The 19,322-nt window shown below is 43.7% G+C and overlaps 1 protein-coding gene and 1 pseudogene across 13 annotated transcripts in view; one reads left to right on the forward strand and one right to left on the reverse strand.

Annotated features, from left to right (window-relative positions):
- The window catches only part of ERC1 (ELKS/RAB6-interacting/CAST family member 1), a 539,401-nt gene extending 522,050 nt beyond the window's left edge, over positions 1–17,351 (forward strand). For all 13 annotated transcript variants that reach the window (XM_049102528.1, XM_049102532.1, XM_049102526.1 and 10 more), the window contains one exon: positions 11,888–17,351. In XM_049102528.1, coding sequence (XP_048958485.1) covers positions 11,888–12,025 — 138 coding nt within the window. In that variant the 3' untranslated portion in view covers positions 12,026–17,351. The remainder of the gene's footprint in view (positions 1–11,887) is intronic.
- Positions 10,608–11,089, reverse strand: LOC112669003 (40S ribosomal protein S19-like; annotated as a pseudogene).
- Positions 17,352–19,322: the final 1,971 nt, after the last annotated feature.

The raw sequence follows: 19,322 nt of genomic DNA on the forward strand, positions 1-19,322 counted from the left end.
CGTCTTGCTTCTTTCATTCAACATCATGTTTATGAAATGTGTCCATTATGATATGCATAGGTATAGTTCATTCTCATTGCTGTGTGATAATCCATTGTGTGAATGAATATACCATTATTTGTCACCTAGTTGTTGAAGGACATTGGGGTTATTCCCAGGCTGGGGCTGTTTTTCTGGAGTCCCTTCTCCAACAGTCCCTGTTCCATTGGTCTTTATGCTTGTTCTTGTGCCTGTAGCAAGCTCTGTTAATAACTGTAGCTTTAATGGTAATACCTTTCTTCATGATTGTTCTTCATGTTCTTATAACTTTGTTCCTTGATATTGCTTTGGCTATTCTTGGCTCTTTACATTTCCACTTACACCTTAAATTAGTTTGTCAGTTTACACTCATGTGTACATGCACCTGCCAAGGTTTTTATTTGGACTGCATTGAATCTGTAAATCAGTTTGGGCAGAATCAACACTTTATACTTCTGATTCTTCCGAGGCATGGTCATGTTGTATTCCTGCCGTTAAGATATCTTTATTTCTTTAAATAATGTTTTATAGTTTTCAATGTAGAAGTCTTGGTTTAGTAACCTTTTGAGAGAGCAGTTTCAGTGAATAGCAGAAAGTAAATTCTTAGATGCTAAGGAGGGAAATGGGAAACAGAGGTAGCAAATATAGACTATTCCATTGAGATGTTTGATGGTGAAAGGAGAGAAAAATGGGTGCTAGCTTATGAGAGAAGCAGATTTAAAAAGTTTCAGAAAAAAAAATAAAAAAATAAAAAAGTTTCAGGATGAGAGTGCCCTCTGAAGCCACAGTAAAGACCGGGAGAGGAGAGACTAGAAGTACAGAGTTCATTCAAGAGACGGGGCATGCAAGGGTTGCTCAAGTTAGCCTGGAGAAGAAATTAGGAACAAGGAGTGTTGTGAGGTTATTTTGAGGTAGTGTATTTAATGTCTGCAATTACCTTAGTAGCAATTTCCACAGATTCACTGGTTGCTTACACAATGAACAGTACTGAGCCATCCTGAGTGCTGTGCCCTTTGTCACTAATGGCACCAGATCCCACATGCAGGATGTTTGGCTCAGCAGGACTTGCTACCCTCACAGTCATCCCTAATCCACACTTTCAAATTTCTGTTTCTTTGTGCAAAGCACATCATTTTATATTCTCTCTACTGTGCATACCTATTCATCTGTTGTTCCATTAATCCCTTCTTCCAGAGTATCTTAGTTAAATTAAGGTTTAGTATGTATGGGCTTTTCCACTAAATCTTTTTAAAAAATATTTATTTAGGGATCCCTGGGTGGCGCAGCGGTTTAGCGCCTGCCTTTGGCCCAGGGCGCGATCCTGGAGACCCCGGATCGAATCCCACGTCGGGCTCCCGGTGCATGGAGCCTGCTTCTCCCTCTGCCTGTGTCTCTGCCTCTCTCTCTCTCTGTGTGACTATCATAAATAAATAAAAATTTAAAAAAAATATTTATTTATTCATGAGAGACACAGAGAGAGAGAGAGAGAGAGAGAGAGAGAGAGAAGCAGAGACATCGGCAGAAGGAGAAGCAGGCTCCATGCAGGGATCTCGACGTGGGACTCAATCCCAGGACTCCAGGATCATGCCCTGAGCCGAAGGCAGACGCTCAACTGCTGAGCCACCCAGGGGTCCCTTTCCACTAAATCTTGAGGTGCCCAAGAGACTTGAGGAAGATTTTGTAGTAGAGACTTTAAATATGGGGAAAACGAGGGTGCTGAGATAAGGGATTTAATGTTTAAGTTCTAGAAGGAGCTTGCAGGATTCATGGGAACAAATCTGTTTTGCAGTTTCATGGAAATTATTTTACTTTGGAAGTGTTTTTAAGTTTGTTGTTTGCTTTAGATGCAAAGCTTTCAATACATGCACAGAAAATTGCATCTTTCTATCTATAGAGGGCATCGTGTGAATTTACGTGCTACATTATAATTATGCTATTTTTAAGAAAGTAAACCAAGAAGGCAGTATTTTTCACTGCAATTCTTGCAGTGGCAGAATTAGCCCACCAATATTATAGAGAATAGGAAGTGGAAGATCTTTTTGGATTACTCAGTCTTAAATCCACTAAGTTTGGATATGTAGCTTTAACAAGGGAGGGAAAGAAGGAGAGAAACGGATTTAATTCATTGCAGCTAGGATATAATAAGCATTTTCATTAAATCCCAAATATTACATGTTTGTACTTTTTTGGGAAATTCTTTTCTGATGTGAAGTCTAAAGGGGTCTTTCTTTGAGGAGGAGGTAAGTGTTGAATAGGCAAGCGTGGGGGGCAGGGTATGGGCAGTGGGCAGAGGGTAGAGGGAGCCAGAATATCTTGAGTGAGATCTGGTAAATTACACTTCAGAAGCTAGAACACCCTTTTCCCAATTTAACCATAGGACCTGCTGCATACTGATACTGTACAAAAACTTCCTTTTTTAACATGTGATACGCATGCTAAAGAAGTATTTTAAAATAACGAGGTACTAACACATTTTAAGGTTTGTTTCCACACCTGTGCTGTATAACACATCTGTCTACATTTTTAGTTTGATTTACTTCACGTTGCCTTTCTTTCCTAAGTGGTCTTTTTTTTTTCTTTCATACATTCCTGTACTCCTTTGAATTCAGAATGACTAAAGCTTTGCGTTTCAAAGTCAATATAAAAATCCTCATTTTAAATGTAATTCCAGTTTCACAAGAAAAGTTGATCTTTGAGATTTTTTTTTCAAGACGGGAAATGTTAGCATATAATGGATTGAGTGCCAGTGAACTCTCCCCCTGCTCAGCCATGTCCACATCTAATACTGCTTGCAGATAAAACTCAAACCATGCACGATCCCTGGAGAACAGAGAAAGCCCCACCAGAGGGAAAGCAACTCCAGCTAATAAAGGAACACTTCCTTCTCTAAACTTTTTTTTTTTTTATTCATGACATACAGAGAGAGAGAGACAGAGGCAGAGACACAGGCAGAGGGAAAAGCAGGCCCTGTACAGGGAGCCTGATGTGGGACTCCAGGATCATGCCCTGGGCTGAAGGCGACTAAACCGCTGAGCCACGCCCCCACCCCCACCCACCTCCACCACCCCACCACCCTCCCACCCCCCGGGTGGTCCCTTCTCTAAACTTTTTGATTCTTCTGATCCCCTCCCTTTTTAAACACCTTTTTCCGGGGCCAACCATTCATTTAGCCCTTGGAAAAAGCCTAGTCTTACAGTCCACCTCTGGTTTTTTCCCCTTAATCTTTTTCTGTTACTTGTAGTTATACTTCCTCCTGTTAGCAGTCAGTCCTCTGCTTCTCGTGTACATCCTCCTGACATTTGCAGGTCAGAATCGCATCCCCTTCCCTTAGTTTTCACTTAGTTCAGGCCTCCTGCTTAGTTCTTCTAATCCTGCCTCATAAAGTGATCATTTCAGCTTCTTAGTCATACCTGCCATTTTCCTTTGAACTTATTCCAGTTTGTCTCCATTTTTCGGGTAATGAGGTGCCTGAAATGGAATGCAGTGCCCTAGGTGTGGCCTCACTGAAACCACCTAACAGAATGAGGGTCCTCAGGGATTGTGCCCAAGCCTCGCCAGCCTTTTATCATCCTCAGGAACTGGTATTGCTTCTGTCAAGACCCAGTGATTCCTGTATTCCTGAACTTCAGCAAGCAGCCAAGTGCACATCCTCCTCCTCTGTGCCTTGTGAGCTCATACTGTTCCTCCATTTAGAGCAACCCTCTCGTCTATCCTCTCATATCTAACAGCCATATTCCTCAGGAAACTTCCCCTCCCTTCTCTCCTTTTTTCTGTCCAAACTCTGAAGACAGTAGCACTTTATACCTGTCTGTGGGCATTTACTACATTGTGCACTGATTACTCAGTATTTTTTTACAGTTTTATTGAGCCATAATCCATACACCATACACTTAACCTGTTTAAAGTGCACAATTCAGTAGGTTTAGTACATTCTCAGAACTGTACAACCATCAGCACATCAATTTTCAAATATTTCCATCATTCTAAAAAGAAACCTATACTTATTTGCAATCACTCCCAATTACCCTATCCTGCTTCAGTTCTAGGCAGCTTCTAATCTACTTTCTGACTTTTGATTTGCCTATTCTGGACATAAAATAAAAATAGAATCCTATAATATGTGGTCTTTTGTGACTAGCTTCTTTCATTTAGCATAGGTATTCATGGTTCATCTCATACCATGTATCAGAACTAAATTCCTTTTCACTGGCAAACAGTCAGTACTTTTTGAATGAATATTTTATACATTTTTATTTGTCCCTTTTCGGTGTCAATATCAGAATTACAGGATTACATGTTAAAAATCCATGCAGCTTTGAATATTTATATTATATATTTTTATCCATATTTCTTATTACATTGATGCTGCTTGTGACATGAAATCAAACAGTACAGAAGTATATAAACAAAATGGATTAAAGATCTAAATTGAGACCTGAAACCATAAAAATCCTAGGAGAAAACATGGTAATTTCTTTTGCCATTTGCCTTGGCCACATTTTTCCAGATTTGTCTCCTTGGGTGAGGGGAAAAAAAATAAAAAAATAAAAAATAAAATAATAATAATAATGAACTATTGGAATTATACCAAAATAAAAAGCTTTTGCACAGTAAAGGAAACCATCAACAAAACAAAAAGGTAACCTACTGAATGGGGGAAAATATCTGCAACTGATACATCCAGTAAGAGGTTAATATCAAAAATATATTTTAAAAACTTATACCACTCATCACCAAAAAAAAGAAGAAAATAAAAAAAAACTAATCCAGTTAAAAATGGACAGAGGACTTGAATAGACATTTTTCCAAAGAAGACATACCGATGGCCAAAAGACATGAAAAGATGCTTAACATCACTGATCATTAAGGAAATGCAAATTAAACCGTGATGAGATGTCACTTCACACCTGTCAGAATGGCTAGACTAAGAAAAGAAGTAATAAGTGTTGGTGAGGATGTGGGGAAAGGGAAACCCTTGTGCACTCTTGGCAAGAATGTAAATCAGTGCAGCTACTGGAAAACAGTATTGGAAATTCCTCAAAAAATTAAAACTTGAAGTAACATATGATCCAGTAATTCCTCTACGGCCAATTACCTAAAGCAAATGAAAGCACTGATTAGATTAGAAAAGATATATGTACCCCTATGTTTATTGCAGCATTATTTACAACAGCCAAATTATGGAAGCAACTCAGGTGATGACTGTCAATAGAGGAATGATGAAGATGATGTGATATGTGAGAGACAGATAGATCTATACACATACAAATATACAATAGAATATTACTTAGCTATAAAAAAAGTAATGAGGGACGCCTGGGTGGCTCAGCGGTTGAGCGTCTGCTTCAGCTCAGGGCGTGATCTCAGGATCTGGTATCGAGTCCCACATCAGGCTCCTTACAGGGAGTCTGCTTCTCCCTCTGCCTATGTCTCCGTGTCTCTCATAAGTAAATAAAATCTTTAAAAATAAATAAATAAAAATAAGTAAAAATAAAAAAGGAATGAGGTCTTGCCACTTGTAATAATATGGATGGACCTATAGGGTATTATGCAAAGTGAAATTAGAGAAAGACAAACACCATATGATCTCACTTATATGTGGAATTAAAAAAAATGAATAAACATAAAGCAGAAAGAGATCCATAAATACAACAAACTGGCTGGTACCAAAGGAAGCAGGGTAGGTGGCTGGGCAAAATGGATAGGGAAATGAGGAATACAGGCTTCCAGTTATAAAATGAATAAGTCATGAGAATAAAAGGTCCAGCATAGGGAATATAGTCAATGGTATTGTAATAGTGTCATATGGTGACAGATGGTAACTACACATATGGTGAACATAGCATAACATGCAGATTTGTTAAGTCACTGTATTGTACACCTGAAACTAAGGTGATATTGTGTGTCAACTATACTTCAGTGTTTTTAAAAAGAATTTAAAAAAAAAAAACAGATCGGGTAAAATTGAAAAGTCCCTTCCATCCACTCAATCTAGCCATTCTTAATAGTTTTGGATTTCACTTTTATTACGTGTATATATCTCTCCAAACATATCAATCTCTCTCATCTCTTGTTTGACACTGAGGTTGTTAGTAAATTTTTGTTCTTACAAATTGTCTTGGCAAACAAACTTGTATATCTGTTCTTGAATTTCTTACTGATATTTCTATAGAGTAGACTTTTAAGAGTGGAATTATTTGGTCAAAGGATATTTGTGTTTAAATTTGGTTAATGAGTCCAAATTGCTCACCGTATTCCCGTAGTAGTATAAAAGTACCCACTTCCCCAACACTGATTGTTAACAATATTTTTTTAATATTTTATTTATTTATTCATGAGAGAGAGAGAGAGAGGCAGAGACACAGGCAGAGGGAGAAGCAGGCTCCATGTAGGGAGCCCGATGTGGTACTTGATCCCAGGATCCCAGGATCACGCCCTGGGCCGAAGGCAGACGCTCAACCACTGAGCCACCCAGGTGCCCTGATTGTTAACAGTCTTTAAAAAACTTGTGCCAGTGTGATAGAGAGAACAAAACCCTATCTTGTTTAATTTGTATTTCTTTAATTACTAATCGAAGTTGAGTATTTTTTATGTGCTTACTAGCCATTTGCATTTCTTCAGTGAGTTTTTGTTCATATCCTCTGACTATTTTTCTATTAAGTTATTAGGCTTGTAGTACCGCTTCCATAATCAGTGATACCAATCCTTGTCCTTTTGTCTTTTTTTTTCCTTTATTTTATGTTGAGGTATATTCTCTCTGTACCCTCTTTGTTGAGTTATCATACATGGATGTTGAATTTTGTCAAATGCTTTTTCTGCATCTGTTGAAAAGGTCATCAAATAGAATGATTTCTATTCTTCATTTTGTTAATGTGGTGTATCATATTTACTCTCTTATAGATATTTTTTTCTTGAGATACAAAGTTATCTTTTTGAAGATTTATTTATTTATGATAGGCAAAGAGAGAGAGAAAGAGAGAGAGGGGCAGAGACATAGGAGGAGGGAGAAGCAGGCTCCATGCCGGGAACCCGACGTGGAACTCGATCCCGGGACTCCAGGATCATGCCCTGGGCCAAAGGCAGGCGCCAAACCACTGAGCCACCCAGGGATCCTCGAGAAACAAAGTTAGATGGAGCTCTGTCTTGCTTCTTACTGTAGGCATTTATTACTAAGAGCTTCCCTCTTCTGCCTTTTTTTTTTTTTTTTTAAGATTCCATTTATTTATTCCTGAGAGACAGAGAGAGAGAGAGAGAGAGAGAGGCAGAGACACAAGCAGAGGGCAAAGCAAGCTCCAGGCAGGGAGCACGATGCAGGACTCAATCCTGGGTCTCCATGATGACACCCTGGGCCGGAGCAGCGCTAAACCGCTAAGCCACCCAGGCTATCCGCCCCCCCTTCTGCTTCTCGCTCTGCCTGTGTCTCATAAATAAATAAAACCTTTAAAAATAATAATAATAAGAGCATCCCTCTTAAGAACTGCTTTTAGGGGCACCTGGGTGGCTCAGTCGAGCAAACCTCCAACTCTCAGTTTTAGCTCAGGTCATGATCTCAGGTTTGTGGGATCAAGCCCTGCCCTGTGTTGGGCTCCACACTCAGTGGGGAGTCTGCTTGAGATTCCCTCTCTCCCTCTCCCTCCACCCCTCTACTCCCCTCTCTCAAATAAATAAATAAATCTTTTTTTAAAAACTGCTTTTCCTGTATCCCATAGATTTGGTATATTGTATTTCCATTTTCATTTATTCATGAGAGACAGAGAGAGAGGCAGAGACATAAGGCAGAGGGAGAAACAGGCTCCTTGCAGGGAGCCCAGTGCGAGACTCCATCCCAGGACCCCCGGGGTCACACTCTAAGCTGAAGCCAGATGCTCAACCACTGAACCACCCAGGTGTCCCTCTTGATGTGATTTCAATCTTAAATTTATTAAGATTTGTTTTATGGCTTTACATATGATATCCTAGAGAATGCTTTGTGTGGGCATGAGAAGAATATATACTCGTGGCATAATTTTTAAATTTAGATCTTTAGATAATTTTAAATTTATGCTTACATATGGTATGAGCAGGAATCCAACCATGAGGCCTAGTTGACCTAATATAATTCATCAATTTCAAATGCCTCCTGATCATATTCTAAATCCCTGTGATCTAATTTTATCAGTATTATACTCTGCTAATTAGTGTCTTTTTACAGTATGTTTTATAATCTGGTAACCCTCCTCCGTTACTTTGCATGGTTGACTTCAGTTCCGTTCGAGACATTTGAGATTAGTAGCCTCTTCACCTGGCAGTCTTTCTGGGTTATAGTCTGTGCAGCTGTATTTAAAAAGACACCTGGCTTCTTTGGCTTCTTTCACATGACAGCCAGACCTTGAGAATGCTTTAAGACTTAGTGTAGGGATCCCTGGGTGGCGCAGCAGTTTGGCGCCTGCCTTTGGCCCAGGGCGCGATCCTGGAGACCCGGGATCAAATCCCACATCAGGCTCCCGGTGCATGGAGCCTGCTTCTCCCTCTGCCTGTGTCTCTGCCTCTCTCTCTCTCTCTGTGACTATCATAAATAAATAAAAATTAAAATAAAATTCATTAGTTTAAAAAAAAAAAGACTTAGTGTAGTCTAGGAGTGCCTGGGTGGCTCAGTTGTTTAAGTGTCTGCCTTCAGTTCAGGTAATGATCCCAGGGTGTTGGGATTGAGCCCTGAGTCAGGCTCCCTACTTAGCGGGGAGTCTACTTCTCCCTCTCTGCCTTTCCCCTGCTCATGCCTTTCCCCCTGCATTCTCTCTCTCTCTCTCTCTCTCACTCTCGCTCTCGTTCTCAAATAAGTAAAATATTTAAAAAAGAGAGAGAGGGAGACTTAGTGTAGTCTAAATCTGGTCCTTGCATGTCCTCATTTAACAGAAAGAAGATTGCAAAATCTATTCCCAACTCTTTGATATATTTGAAGAAGCAGCATGCTAATTCTTGGCTCATAGCATGTAGCTTCTGTCAGCAGTGTAATTAAAATTGGGTTCTGTTTGCTCTTTAATCTACATGCTCTGTCAAGGTAATCTTACCAATTTAACAATAATTATAACAACATCTAACATTCTATGTCGGGCATTGTACTACACTTTATATGAATATCTCATTAAATCCTTAAAGCAACCCTATAAATGTATTTGCCCCATTTTATAAATGAGAAGACTGAGGCTCAGAAAGGTCCAGGTCCTACAAACTAGTAAGTGCCAGCTGACACTGAGATCGAGGTAGCCTAACTCCAAAGCCCACATCCTTAATACACTTGAAATTCAGCGTTTATCTCTCTCCTTTCCTAAAACTGCTCTGCCTTCTGTATTTTCAGTCTTATTTGCCTCATGTCCCCAGCCAGAACTGTCAAAATGATCCTCCATCCCCTCTCACTGAACTTCAACTCCTATCAGCCTACCTTTGGGAAGCCCACCCATCTGTTGCCCTCCATGTCCCCTGGCCCTGCTCCATATCCCCTGCCACAGGAACCTCCCTCAGCTTATTCTTCCTTCCATTTAGTCTAATGTGCATGTATCTTCACAGTTCCCTTCTCAGAACATGAAGCTGATCCCGTCCCCGCGCTATTTAAAAACTCTTAGTAGACTTCCTTGTTTGTTCGTTTGTTTGTTTGTTTGTTTGCCAGATTAACTCTGAACTGCTTAGCTATAAAGCTGCAGTCTGGCCCCACTCTGCCTCTTCAGCTTCATTTCCTGCCATCCCCTCCCCAGTCCCCTTACCTTACGCTCCAGCCACATGGAAGGGTTCCATCTTCCCTAGCTCTATGCCAAGCCCTTCCCTAGCTCTGCACATCTGCATTTCTTTCATCTACTTGAGACCCTCTTCTTTGATCTCCCCTACAGACTCCTACCCCGCTCTTGAGAGCTACATCAGATATTGCCCGCAGTAACATCTTCCCAGACCCCTCCAGGATGCACAGCGATTCCTGTTCTTCCCCTGGAGCACATGTGTAGGCCTTGGTTGTGGCGCTCACCAAACTGTGTGCCAATTAATTATCCATTTCTGTGTTTGTCTCTTCCATTAACCTAAATGGTTATCTCCAGGGCAAGGACCAAATCCATTCACCTTTCAGCACCTAGCACACAGTAGGCCCTTACCAAATGCTGGTTTAATGCTTGAAGGAATGTCCAGGACGGTGTTTGAAACAATAAGAAGTTAGAATTATACTTACTCCTAAACAGAGGACTGTCTTCTGTGTTTCTCAGCATAATCTTTAGCTAAATTAGCAGATAGTCCAACATACTGAATACAAGTGGTACATAGCAAACAGGATGATAGGTCTTTTAAATATAAGTTTGCCTAGGACAAGGACCATTATGCAAGACTAAGATCCTGAGATCATGCCTGTACCCCTCTCCTCATGCTGGGCATGGTTGTGATACTGTGACACAGCGGGGAGAATATTCCATCTGGCGTGAGAGCTCTGGGGCTGGATTACCATCTTTGGGACTCAGACTAGTCACACCTTCATGAACAAACATTTGATGTTAACATGTACACTTCCTGGTTGTTTTGTTTTGTTTTGTTTTGTTTTGTTTTTTTACGAATGAGGCAATTTATTAACCCAGCATTTGTTCTAATGCTTCTTGTTGGCAGCTGCCACCTGTCCGGCGATTCTGTTCAGATCCCGCTGTCCCTGAGGTGTCAGTTTGTGGCCCCCATCTTGGTCCTTTTCCACCATTTTCAGCCCCTCTAGGTCTTGGAAGACCCTGCAGGCCACGCTTTTGGAGCCTCTGCTGAAGGGGCTGGGCGTGACCCCGTTTCTCTGACGTCCCCCGTAGATCTTAGTCATGGAGCCGACCCCAACGCAACCCCGGAGGTACAGGTGCCGTGCTGTGGAAGCAGCTTGTGTGTAGAACCAGCTCTCATCGTAGGGAGCAAGCTCTTTATGCTTGGCCAGCTTGACAGTGTCCACTCATTCAGGGACTTTCAGCTTCCCAGACTTTTTGAGGAAGGCTGCCAGAGCTCTGACGAACTCCTGCTGGTTCACGTCTTTTACAGTAACTCCAGGCATCGTGCGGCCTCCGCGCTGCCAGCCAGGGGAAAGGGCCACTTCCTGGTTGTTGACTTTGTTGCAGGAAGACTTCCCATAGAAGCCTCTACTTTTTTGGTCATTTCTTTTTTCATTTTCAGCTTATTAAGGTTTAATTGACAAAACTGTGATATAAGTGTACGACATGATGATTTGATTCACATTATGAAGATTCCCACAGTCGAGAGAACACATATATCATCTCAAATATTTCCTTCTTTTTTTCCTTATGAGAACACTTTTTTACTCTCTTAGGATGTTTTTTTTTTTTTTTTTTTTAACGTGGAGGAAGAAGGAAAGGGAGAGAGAGAATCCCAAGCGGGGTCTATGCTTGGTGCAGAGCCCGACATGGGGCTCATTCCAACAACCCTGAGATCATGACCTGAGCTGAAACCAAGAGTCTGGACACTTGACCAACTGAGCCACCCAGGCGCCCCTCTTTTAGCATATGTAATAATGCAGTACAATGTTATCAACTGTAGTCATATTATACAGTAGATCCTCAGACCTTGTTCATGTTATAACTGAAAGTTTGTACCCTTTTACCAACCTGTCTCCATTTCCCCCAACTCCCCAGCCCTTGGTAGCTACTGTTCTACTTTGTGTTTCTGTGAATGCGACTCCTTCCCGCCCCGGATTCCACTTACAAGCAATACCATGCAGTATTTGTCTTTCTGGTTTGTTTCACTTAGCATAATGCCCTCCATTCCCTCTTGTTGTTAGAAATGCCATTTCTTTGTTCATGAACAATAATTCTTAACCCAGTGCAAACAGGATCATTTAATTTTATCTGAAGCCCATCTTTCCTTTCCCTTTCAGCTTCAGAATGAGTTAGAAAAAGGTGAACGGGACAATGCAGAACTACAGGAGTTTGCCAATGCCATTCTCCAGCAGATAGCAGATCATTGCCCCGATATCCTGGAGCAAGTGGTCAACGCATTAGAAGAGTCTTCCTGACCCTGCTTCATGGGGAGTGGCCAGCCCAGCAGCCTGCTATAGTAAATCCGGGAGCCAAGAAAGAAGAGCTATAAGGAACGGGCACCCAGAAACTTCTTGGCACCCAACAAACACTACAAACTGTATCCTATCTTGGTTGGTCCTTCAAGTGTGATTCCAGCACCCTTTCTACAGTTGACCGCTTAACTCTGCCTTTCTACTTTGGATATTGTCTCTACACTAATTTTCTTGATGTCCAGGTTGGTAAGTGGCCAGATTTCCGTGAAGAACTGCCATCCAGTCATCAGCAGTGGACTACTGTGGAAGCTGGTGGTTCTGCCCTTAACAGAGGGACATGGAGCAGAGAGCCCTTTTTCCTTCTGTCCTTGACATGAAAAGTAAATCTGGAATCTCCTTGGAGTTCAGCATATTGAAAGAAACTTCCCAATGGACTAAGAGAGCTGAGTGTTCTAATATTACAATAGGTGCTTTCTCCTAAAAGGGTTAAAAATTTAAAAAAAAAATCTTTAAAAAAGAGAGGGGAAAAGAGAACAGAGACAAAGAGAAACTGACTCTTCTTTTTACTGTCTCTTTTGCTTGCTTTCACATGTAATGTTTCATGCAGGGGAGCTGCAAGGCTTCATGATGGCTTAGTGAACACTAATACCCCAAGTTTGGAGTCTTTATCCAGCCCTGTTTATCTCACTTATCCTTGCCCTCCTCAGCCAGTTAACAAGAGGATAGTGTGGACAGTTCTCCCCGTGGTCCCTCTTGCTTAAGACCTTTGACCCTATTCTATTTAGTCTGTCAGATCATATATCTCGATCTGAAAGAGAAGAAGGGTTTGACCTGAGGCCCTGCCGTCACCACCCGCAGCTCTGCTTCTTTAGAAGATGACCGTTCTGTGGGGCCAGGCTGGTTTCTTCTAAAGCTCCTCTTCATTGGCATGCTAGATAGACCCTTGATGCTACCCACCACCCACGTTCCCTATTCTTGCAGCCCAGTGTTTGCTGATGTTCATGACCGGCCTTCCTCCCTTCCCGCAGAACCATGGCTTGTGCATTGTCTAGAACCTCCTCTGGCACAAGTGAATATTTCTCATCCCACACACATTCCTTTCTCCATTCTTTCATGCAAAGAATATTTATGAAATGCCTACTGTGTGTAAGTCACTGTTAGGTACCCATCCTTGAAAAAAGTCTCTCTCCAGGGATGGAGAAGTATAAAGGATTCCATGAGACATACCTGATTGAATCAAAGCAGCAGAAGGCCTGCCCCTCCCCTCCCCACTCCTTTTATCTTAGTAGAAGTCCTCTTTTCCAGAAGAATCTTTCACAAATGAGCCTTTCTCATTGCTCACTGTAATGGAATTGATGAGTCTGGGGAGCACGAAGCTGAGTTGCTTACTTGCCTGCAGGATCTTAGTTGATGGTTCAGGATTTTTGTTGTTGTTGCTGTTACTCTACAAGAGTGTAGCGTTTGGTGGGGGGTGGCTACAGCAGTGGATAGTGTTTTCTTAACACGTCTGCGCACACTGCATGGAACCTGGCCAGCTCCGTGTCACAGATCAGAAAATTGACCCTAACATTGCAAATCCCATTGAAGGTATTGACATCTTGAAGGGCATTCTTCCCAAGCTTAGACAGTGGCAGTCATAAATAATCAGGCACCAAGAAAGAGACTACTTAACCCAAATCTAGCCCTTTGACCACCTCTCTGGCCAGATGCCCACCAGACACTCACATCTTCTGATAAGAGTTGCTGGGCTAGATGTGCTTCCCTTGCACTCTCCCCCTTCCCCCTCCCCAGTTATTCCTCCAGAGAATCTGGTGCTGCCTGTAAAGTGACCACGGCCATCAGCCCAGTATCTTCCCACCAGCAGCCCTCGACTGTCCCATTAACTTATATGGTCATATCTCCAGCTGCCCTAATTCCCTGGTGTAAAACAGTCTGTCCTGTGAGAAGCTGTAGACTGTTTCTTATCGAAGGTTAAGTGGGCTCTGCTCATAAACTTCTTACTGAGATGCTTCCTGATAGCCAGGCTGCCCAGAAGTGGGGGAGGTGGGAGATGTAGGGATTAGATAGTAAGTAGTGGTAGTTTGTGCTCAGTCACCTCAATTCTGTTTATTTATTGCGCTGCCCGTAAATCATATAGAAAGTCCCCAGTACTTAGGCCTGAAGTATTGGAACGTCACTTTATCTACCATAATGCAGAGAACTGAGGTATGATGATACCCTTCACAGGACTACAGCAGGCCAGAGCAGGCAGGCAGGAGGCCATGCCCGGAGAAGTGATGTGGCCCTGGCTGCCATTCTCCAGCAGGTTTGGCAGGGGAGGGCATCAGTCAGGTCTCACTAGATCCTGCGCATTCTGTCTCTACTCTCAAATACAGTATCTGCCACACTCACCCACCTGCTGTGTGACTCTCACTGCACTTCCTTTCGTCCCCTTTTCATTCCAATCCTTCCTGTTGCTTCCCCTCCAAAACCTTATGGAAGACCTCTGGCAGTGTTTCTAAGAAGAACAACTCCTGGGACAAACATCATATGTCTGGTATCTGTGAACCGTACCAGGGAAGCACCTTGATTCCTCTTGGGTGGTCATCCTAGCATCTCAAATGGTTCTGGGGACTGTTTGGTTCTTGATGAAAGTAGGCTCTGGCCAAACTTTAATAACAAACATGACCTGACTTTATATTATAGGGGCAAAATTAATACAGTGTCTAGTACATAGAGCATCTTACCAAGTTGAGCTCATTCATCAAGCCAACTTTTACTAAATGTGCAGTTTCCATCACACAAAGACTTATCATTGCATGACACTCCTCTGATTTTCATGGTTTCACAAAGTCACTCAACTGCTGGCGAAGGTCTGTAGCCTTGAAAACTCACTGCACGTTGCCTATTCCTTTCACCAAACTCATCTATTCCGTTGGCAAGTCTAGTTGCCCCTTAGCACCTAGAGATCTGTGCCCCAAATCAAGGTCATCATAAAAGGGGACAGGAAGAAGAGTGGGTGGGATCCAATGCAGGGCTCGTGACTAAAAAAATACAATGTGATTTTTTTTTCATCTTTTCATATACCTCTATCCCAGGTACTCATTGAGTCCTTGATGAAGTATCTCAATTGAGATTTACAAGGACTTGGGTACCATTTGAAATGGAAAAGATTGTAAATGGGCTTTAATATATTAAGAAATATGAATGAGAATCCCCAAATCCATCTCAGCTCTAACCTTTAACCTGGTATCTTCTAGTCTAATGAAAAGCTAAATGCTTCTCTCCCTTACAGTTGATCTTTAGAAATACTAGTAAAGCAGATGGGACCCAAGACTGCCTTCAGTGTTGACAGTGTCAGTGTGACCTGGCACCTTTTTCACCTTTTGTCACTGAAAATCTGTTTGGTTTTCCACAAGGAGCTTGTTGGCTCACCCACTCCTCAGAAGAGGAAGAGGAAATCATCACAAAGTTTTAGTCAACTGCTGAGCTGATCCCTCCCCTATGACGTTCAGGATTGGCATTTGGATTTGCTGCTAGAAAGTCCTGCTGATCCCAGAACCATCCTGTCCTCCCCTTTTACCCCAGTAGTGAAGCACAAGCCCACCAGCTACCCTCAGGGGTTTTGAGGAAAGAGCAAATCAAGGAATACGTTGCTACTTGGAATGTGACCTTCACATGGCGCTTCCTGAGTCATGGTGGGCCCTGTGTCCGTCATATCAGTAACTTCCATGTCTGCCTCTCCAGCCTTACCTCCCACCCACAAGAGTTCAGAGCTGTGGAAAAGCAGGTGAGGACAGAGAGTAGATGCAGTAGGGCATCCCACCCTTTGCCAAGCCTGCAAGGCCAACCCTCCATCACTGCCAGTGCTTCTCAGGACAACGACTTGAACTGGTCAAAGAATTGTTTTTAAAAGAATCTGGAGTTTTCCCCACGTGGACTAAGGGAATGTCTGGGCAAGAAAAAACACACACACATTACAGGGAAATCCTTCTGAACAAAATGGCTGTCTTCACTTACTCTTTTTAATCAAAAACTGTTTCCAGACTTTTTAGTGTCAAAACTGTAACCAAGTGTCTCCTGATTTTTTCCCCAATGTGTTTAGTGAGTGCTGTGACCCTCTTGTAGGTATTTCTTCTCCTGACTCTTTTGGGGGAAAGGTGGTTTTAGGATTGATTTGGGGGGAGCGGATCTTTGACCCATCCCACCTCTTTTGTTTCTCTGCTTGTCAATATTGTCTGTGTGGTTCAGAGCATTGGGGCAGTTACATTGTGTCCATTGTTGAGATGATTAAGATATTAAAAAGTAGTTTGTAGAACTGAACAGTTAAAGAGCTGTGTTTTTAAAAAATGCAAAGCGATATCATGTTAATAAAGGAATTCAAGCTACGGGGCAGTCGAACTCCTACCCCTTCTCCCAAGCTGGGCTGAGGTGACAGCCGGGCTCCCCACTTGGAAACACTCTCCAGGTAGGTAGGACTGCCTGGGAGACAGAGACAACTGCTGAGTCAAAGGAATTGGAATCTGGGGCTCTGAGGGTCCCATTTGTGCCAGAGATCTCCTGTACATCCTCGGGACCTCGGGGTAGAGGTTTCGGAGGGTGTGAGCCTGTAACCACCCTCAGACCTGCCTGGGTCCCATGTCAGTGTGCCTGATCCTGTGTGGGAGCCCCCCCACCACGCTCCCCCAGCCTCTTTCCTGCCAGTAGGTGCTATAGCAGCCAGCGACACCCCACCCCTGGCACGCAGGCTGAAGGGCCGCACTCACGGCTCACTTCCTTCTGCCTTCGGTCCCCGGATGCTTTCCCTTAAAGCTTTTCAGGCCGCCCGCCACCCTGGCCAGGGCCGCCTCTCTGGACCCCGGTGGGGCAAGGACAGGAACGCGGCCAAGCCAGAGAATTCGGCCTCCGGCTGTGAGCCCAGCTCTCCTTCCCGCGCCCGCCAGTAACTGCGATCCGCCGTGGTGTGGCGGGCACCCCCGGCTCGCCTGCCCGGGACCCCACTGAGCGCTCAGGGCGGCCGGGGTGCAGGCCTGATGTCCCCAGGACCTGCTCCCCTCTCTCAACGCACGGCACGACTCCTTCTAGCTTGAGTTCCTTGTGGTGACAGTAGCAGCTGCAATGATCATGTCTGTGATGCAAATGCACCCGCTGCCTTCAAGTGTGTGTGTGTGTGTGTGTGTGTGTGTGTGTGTGACGGCCGGAGTCGTGTTACTGACAGGATAATGACATTACAAACAAATTGTGTTATGGTCAACTTTGCCTTGATAATTATTGTAAACACTTTGTCCATTTTTTCTTTTTTATTCACAAACTAAATCCATCAGGAAATTATAAAGTTATTTAAAAGTTGTGTGCCTTGTCTTTCTTTGAGCCTCATCCAGTCTGCTGATGCAAGCGAGAGGAGTCCTCAGATGCCAGCACGGCGTTGCCCCGGTGAAGGCGGGGGCGGAGGAGCCAAGGCTGGCTCGGGCCTGGCGGGCGTGTGCTCAGGAGTGGGCCTCCTGCAGGTCCCGCGCAAGCCCTGCACTGGCAGCCCCCTTACAGCTCTCTAGAGTGGCTTCCCACCTGCCTCCTCCCTCCTGCCCTGTTAGGCCCTGAGCCAGGTCCCCATTACATCTAGCTGCGTTTCTGGAGCTTGAGCTCAGGTGGGGGAGCAGCCAGGGTGTGGCCGAGGGGCCTCCACTCGGGACTCCTTGGGCTTCATTGGGGTGTACCCGATGTATTAGCTCAGGGATGTGGGAGCTGTAGCAGCCGACAGGAAGTGCAAATACCAAAAATAAAGGAACCAGAGAACCTGTGCTTGAAAATTCCCAGTTTGGAAAAAAAAAAGAAAAGAAAAGAAAATTCCCAGTTTGGGTGTCTCTCTTGGGCCTTATGCTCAATAAGAAATTATTCTGGGTGGACGTGTATGAGAATGCGTTTTCTGCCTCTCTCCATTTCTGCATCCACCCCGGGTGGGATCAACCTGCTGGCTCCCCTGCCCCCCTCCTGTGGAGATTCCTGTCCACTGTGTGTTGGCACTCGGAGGCAGGCGAGTCCGATGTGGCTCCTGCTGACAGGTTCCCCCACACCTGGGCTCTAGCCCTGCCTGCCTCAGCCCGAGCAGCTGCTGCGAAGTCGTGCCAGGTGGAGGAACACCTGGGAGACGGTGCTGTTTACAGGCCTGGGAACCCAATGTTGCTCGTTTTGTCACCATGAAGCAGGAACAATTTCACTTGCAGAACATGTATCATACTGCAAAATATAAAATCACAAGCAGATGTGTCCACAGAAAACTGTCAGATTACACTGGTCAGCTGTTTCCAGGGTTTCCATTAATCTCATTTCACTATTTGTTTATTCACTCTATGGTCTACCAGCACTCAATTGCAGACAAATGGACACAGAGACCACAAGGTTTAAGGAAAAATATTTGAGAGGAGAATTTGCAATTGAGAATTTCATCCATTAACTTGTTTTTTCCTCTGAATTAGGAAAAGACTGCTATTATTTAATTTTTTGAGGTGGAATATCTCAGGCTGGCTAAAAGATGTTTAAGAACTCATTAGCCTCGGGGTGCCTGGGTGCCTAGCCCATTAAGCACTCAACTGGATTTTAGCTCAGGTCACCATCTCGGGGTTGTAAGATCGAGCCCCACACCAGGTCCATGCTGGGTGTGGAGTCTGCTCAAGATTCTGTCTCTCCCCTCCCCCACCCCCTACCCCTCTTTCTCTCTCTCAAAAACAAAACTAGTTAGAGTCTGGGGTGAGAGAGTGTTCTGGGATCCACAAGCTTTCCTAGATGTCCTGGAAAGAGCCCTGGACTCCCAGCGGGAGCCTTCGGCTACCCCTTGACCTCTCAGCCTCTCCTCAACCTTTCCCTTGAAAATAAGGCCACCTTCTACTAGTCACAAGCCGTAACCCATGAGGAATAATATATGATTATGTGTTTCCTTTTTGAAAACTCCTTTAAAAGTGTAAAACAAAATTGCTTTTTTCACATCTGCCATTTGCTTTAGGATAAACCAGTATGTGTGCTGGGGAGGTGGCGAGGGGCCAGTCATACATATGGAAAGATGGGCCGTGAATTGGTACCTGTTGAAACGGGTTCAGATGCACGGGGTTCGTTATACTGTTCCATTATCGTGAATGTTTGAAATTTCTCTGAGTTAAATATTCACATCCTTCAATTTGCTGGCCCAGTCATCACGCATGGACCTTCTTCTCCAGGATCCAAGTAATCTGCCCACTCAAACTGCCACCAGAGCCCTCAGTTCAGTATTCAGACTCTTCTGTGTTCTGGGCTCCAGAGATGCAAACAGCAGTTTGGGCATGCCTTCCAG

The sequence above is a fragment of the Canis lupus genome, chromosome 27 (genome assembly GCF_003254725.2).
Source record: "Canis lupus dingo isolate Sandy chromosome 27, ASM325472v2, whole genome shotgun sequence".
Taxonomy (NCBI): domain Eukaryota; kingdom Metazoa; phylum Chordata; class Mammalia; order Carnivora; family Canidae; genus Canis; species Canis lupus.